The sequence below is a fragment of the Salmo salar genome, chromosome ssa01 (assembly GCF_905237065.1).
Source record: "Salmo salar chromosome ssa01, Ssal_v3.1, whole genome shotgun sequence".
NCBI classification, from domain to species: Eukaryota; Metazoa; Chordata; class Actinopteri; order Salmoniformes; family Salmonidae; genus Salmo; species Salmo salar.
This window is the reverse complement of record NC_059442.1, coordinates 151130095-151134581: the sequence shown is the minus strand read 5'-3', so window position 1 is coordinate 151134581 and position 4487 is coordinate 151130095. Positions and strand designations below refer to the sequence as shown.

At 45.0% G+C, this 4487-nt stretch overlaps 1 protein-coding gene across 1 annotated transcript; it reads right to left on the bottom strand.

Annotated features, from left to right (window-relative positions):
• Window positions 1-2171: 2171 nt before the first annotated feature.
• LOC106568355 (claudin-5) lies at window positions 2172-4096 on the bottom strand. The gene has a single exon (XM_014138639.2). The coding sequence runs from the start codon at window positions 3858-3860 to the stop codon at window positions 3213-3215; it is 648 nt and encodes a 215-aa protein (XP_013994114.1). The 5' UTR covers window positions 3861-4096; the 3' UTR covers window positions 2172-3212.
• Window positions 4097-4487: the final 391 nt, after the last annotated feature.

The window sequence follows — 4487 nt, the reverse complement described above, 5'->3', positions numbered from 1 at the left end:
ATTCCTTCAACCTCATGGCTTGGTTTTTGCTCTGACATGCACTGTCAACTGTGGGACATTATATAGACAGGTGTGTGCCTTTCAAAATCCTGTCCAATCAATTTAATTTACCACAGGTGGACTCCAATCAAGTTGTAGAAACGTCTCAAGGATGATCAATGGAAACTGGATGCACCTGAGCTCAATTTAGAGTCTCATAGCAAAGGGTCTGAATACTTATATAAATAAGGAATGTGTTTTTTGTTTTCAATAAATGTGCAAAGAGTTCTTAAAAACGGTTTTCACTTCATCATTATGGGGTATTGTGTGTAGATTGATGAGGAACATTTTTTATTTAATCCATTTTAGAATAAGGCTGTAATGCAACAAAATGTGGAACAAGTGAAAGGGTCTGAATACTTTCCTAATGCACTGTATATTGTATGTTTGTGTGTGTGTGGTAGAAGGTCAATGTAGAGAAACCTCAGTAATGCAACTGAAACTGTATTGTGAACTGTGCTTAATAAACAGTCAATAGTATACTGCTCAAAAAAATAAAGGGAACACTTAAACAACATATCCTAGATCTGAATGAAAGAAATAATCTTATTAAATACTTTTTTCTTTACATAGTTGCATGTGCGACAATAAAATCACACAAAAATAATCAATGGAAATCCAATTTATCAACCCATGGAGGTCTGGATTTGGAGTCACACTCAAAATTAAAGTGGAAAACCACACTACAGGCTGATCCAACTTTGATGTAATGTCCTTAAAACAAGTCAAAATGAGGCTCAGTAGTGTGTGTGGCCTTCACGTGCCTGTATGACCTCCCTACAACGCCTGGGCATGTTCCTGATGAGGTGGCGGATGGTCTCCTGAGGGATCTCCTCCCAGACCTGGACTAAAGCATCCGCCAACTCCTGGACAGTCTGTGGTGCAACGTGGCGTTGGTGGATGGAGCGAGACATGATGTCCCAGATGTGCTCAATTGGATTCAGGTCTGGGGAATGGGCGGGCCAGTCCATAGCATCAATGCCTTCCTCTTGCAGGAAATGCTGACACACTCCAGCCACATGAGGTCTAGCATCGCCTTGCATTAGGAGGAACCCAGGGCCAACCGCACCAGCATATGGTCTCACAAGGGGTCTGAGGATCTCATCTCGGTACCTAATGGCAGTCAGGCTACCTCTGGCGAGCACATGGAGGGCTGTGCGGCCCCCCAAAGAAATGCCACCCCACACCATGACTGACCCACCGCCAAACCGGTCATGCTGGAGGATGTTGCAGGCAGCAGAACGTTCTCCACGGTGTCTCCAGACTCTGTCACATCTGTCACGTGCTCAGTGTGAACCTGCTTTCATCTGTGAAGAGCACAGGGTGCCAGTGGTGAATTTGCCAATCTTGGTCTTCTCTGGCAAATACCAAACGTCCTGCACGGTGTTGGGCTGTAAGCACAACCCCCACCTGTGGACGTCGGGCCATCATACCACCAACATGGAGTCTGTTTCTGACCGTTTAAGCAGACACATGCACATTTGTGGCCTGCTGGAGGTCATTTTGGTAGGGCTCTGGCAGTGCTTCTCCTGCTCCTCCTTGCACAAAGGCGGAGGTAGCGGTCCTGCTGCTGGGTTGTTGCCCTCCTACGGCCTCCTCCATGTCTCCTGATGTACTGGCCTGTCTCCTGGTAGCGCCTCCATGCTCTGGACACTACGCTGACAGACACAGCAAACCTTCTTGCCACAGCTCGCATTGATGTACCATCCTGGATGAGCTGCACTACCTGAGCCACTTGTGCGGGTTGTAGACTCTGTCTCATGCTACCAATAGAGTGACTGCACCGCCAGCATTCAAAAGTGACCAAAACATCAGCCAGGAAGCATAGGAACTGAGAAGTGGTCTGTGGTCCCCACCTGCAGAACCACTCCTTTATTGGGGGTGTCTTGCTAATTGCCTATAATTTCCACCTGTTGTCTATTCCATTTGCACAACAGCATGTGAAATTTATTGTCAATCAGTGTTGCTTCCTAAGTGGACAGTTTGATTTCACAGAAGTGTGATTGACTTGGAGTTACATTGTGTTGTTTAAGTGTTCCCTTTATTTTTTTGAGCAGTGTATATACTATTACAATAAAAATAGCCTAATGCACATGTAACAGACAATTATACTACACAGAAACACAAGGGGGTTTGTGATTTCATTTTTTATTCTAAAACATCAATTGCCCAATAGGTTAAAGAGGACTAGGAAAACATATAGGTCCACAATCGGCTAGTTATACAGTACAATACAACAGCATTCAAATAAGCTCATTTGATCATCATATGAGTGCACATTTTTCTGAGTAGCATTCACTGCTTACAAAGGACAAGTCCAGGATGGGAACCTAAACTTATTAACTATGTTGAAAACCAGTCCCTGCTTCTGTGTATGTAGCTATTTACAACTCCATGCAGACACTAAAGCCAGTTGAGAACAATAGGCTTTATTCACAGATCCCACAGACCTGACAGACCACTCTGGCCAGACAATAGCCTAGTGTCAAATTATAACATCAACTTTAAAACATCTATACAATAAGTCTATATAATACTGATGAAATAGTAATATGCAAATACAAGAGTTTATAAAAACGCTACACAATGGATAGGCTACACAACAAGTAGGTCCCACTGGGCACAGACATCGTTCAATGTCTAGTTTTGATTTACATGTGGTTGATTTGTCAACTAACGTGAATTTAACTTGAGATCAAACAAAAATGTAACCTTGTCATTGGATTTAGGTTACAAGTTGGGTGAAAAATACGAAATTCCCTTAGTTGATGATCACTGTTTCAATGTTTTGGTCGTTAGCTGCGCTCTCGGTATGTATGGCTTCATTGGCAACATTTTTGTTTTTATTTTCTGGTCGCCAGACCTCTATACAACGGTGTAGCCTACAACACACAGAAATATACGTTCGAAAAAAATACACTCATTTCAAACTGAGGAAGTTAAAGTTTGGTGAAGTCGGCATGCATAACAGACAATCAAACCAAATGAAAAAAGTATCCTGATATCGTCTAGCGTTTAGCCTACATATCACTTCCCTTATCAAAGCCTCCGTTCTAGGTGACCACAATAAAGATAACGTATGTGATGGGCATCAAACAGGAAGGGAAGGCATTAACTTGTCTGTCCGGCTCCTGTGGCAAGTTTGGATGTGCGCAAAACTCTCTTCTCATCGCCTACACATAATGTCTCTTGTCGAAGTCTCCGTTGGCCGAGATGGTCTTGGTGGGGGCATACTTGATGGGATAGGCACTCTTGCCGCGCTGGGGACAGGAGCAGCACAGCAGGGTTCCCCCCAGAAGGAGCAGGGCTGTGGCGGCCCAGCCGATATAGATGGCCGCTCCTATCTCCCTCTTCTTGGATGAGGACACATCTGGGTTGTAAAAGTCTACTATGATGTTATTGGCCATCCAACAGAGGGGAACCAACACCAATAGACCGCTGATTATGTAGACCACCCCACCGGCGTGCACCACTTTTGCTTTCACCAATTCGGTCTTGATACAGTTCGTGCACTGCGCCCCGGCAATTGTCACCACCAGCCCCGCCACCCCAAGAACCGCCGCGATCACAGTGAGGGCGCGCGCTGTCTGCAGGTCATGGCTGAGCGCCAGCACCGAGTCGTGCATCTTGCACTGCATCTGGCCGGTGCTCTGCACCACGCATGACATCCAGAGCCCGTCCCAGGTGGTCTGCGCGACCACGATATTCATATCGATGAACGCCGTCACCTTCCACATGGGTAGCCCGCACGCGACCATGACCAGGAGCGAGCCCAGTAGACACAACCCCATCCCCAGGAACTCCAGACAAGCAGAGAGCATGGTGAGCCTTTTTCTTCTTCAAATACAAAGAGGAAATTGAATAAAAATGTCATTTAATATCCACTAGAATATCGGAAAAATCTTTTCTCCTATTCACTGTAGAAATGTTAGGCTTGTAATAGATGATCTAAAATATGTTAGGAGATGAACCTGTTTAGTAAGGTATATAGGCTCTCTAGCAGGACAGGATCTATGTACATCGCTGTCTGAATCCACTCTGTGCAGGATGGGGTGCGGGATTTGTCATTTATGGGACGGCTATTCGTACGCCACAGTTCAGATCAACAGTTACACTTATGTCAAAACAAAGTGGACAGACTTTGAGCCAACCGGCGGCAAGGGCAATCTCCGCTTCAGCCAATGAGCAGGCAGAAGTTGCATCCAGAGAGACAAGTTTCGTGAGGAGAGAGCGAGAGAGGGAGATGGTGTGTGTGTGCAGTAACAGAAAAATAAACCCAACAGATGTGCAGGTTGCCCAACGATTCACCAGTCTCTATATGAACTACAGTCTACCTTCATTGTATTACAGAAATTAGTATTGAATGCAAGTAAAACTAAGTACAGTTGAAGTCGGAAGTTTACATACAGCTTAGCCAAATACATTTAAACGCAGTTTTTCACAATTCT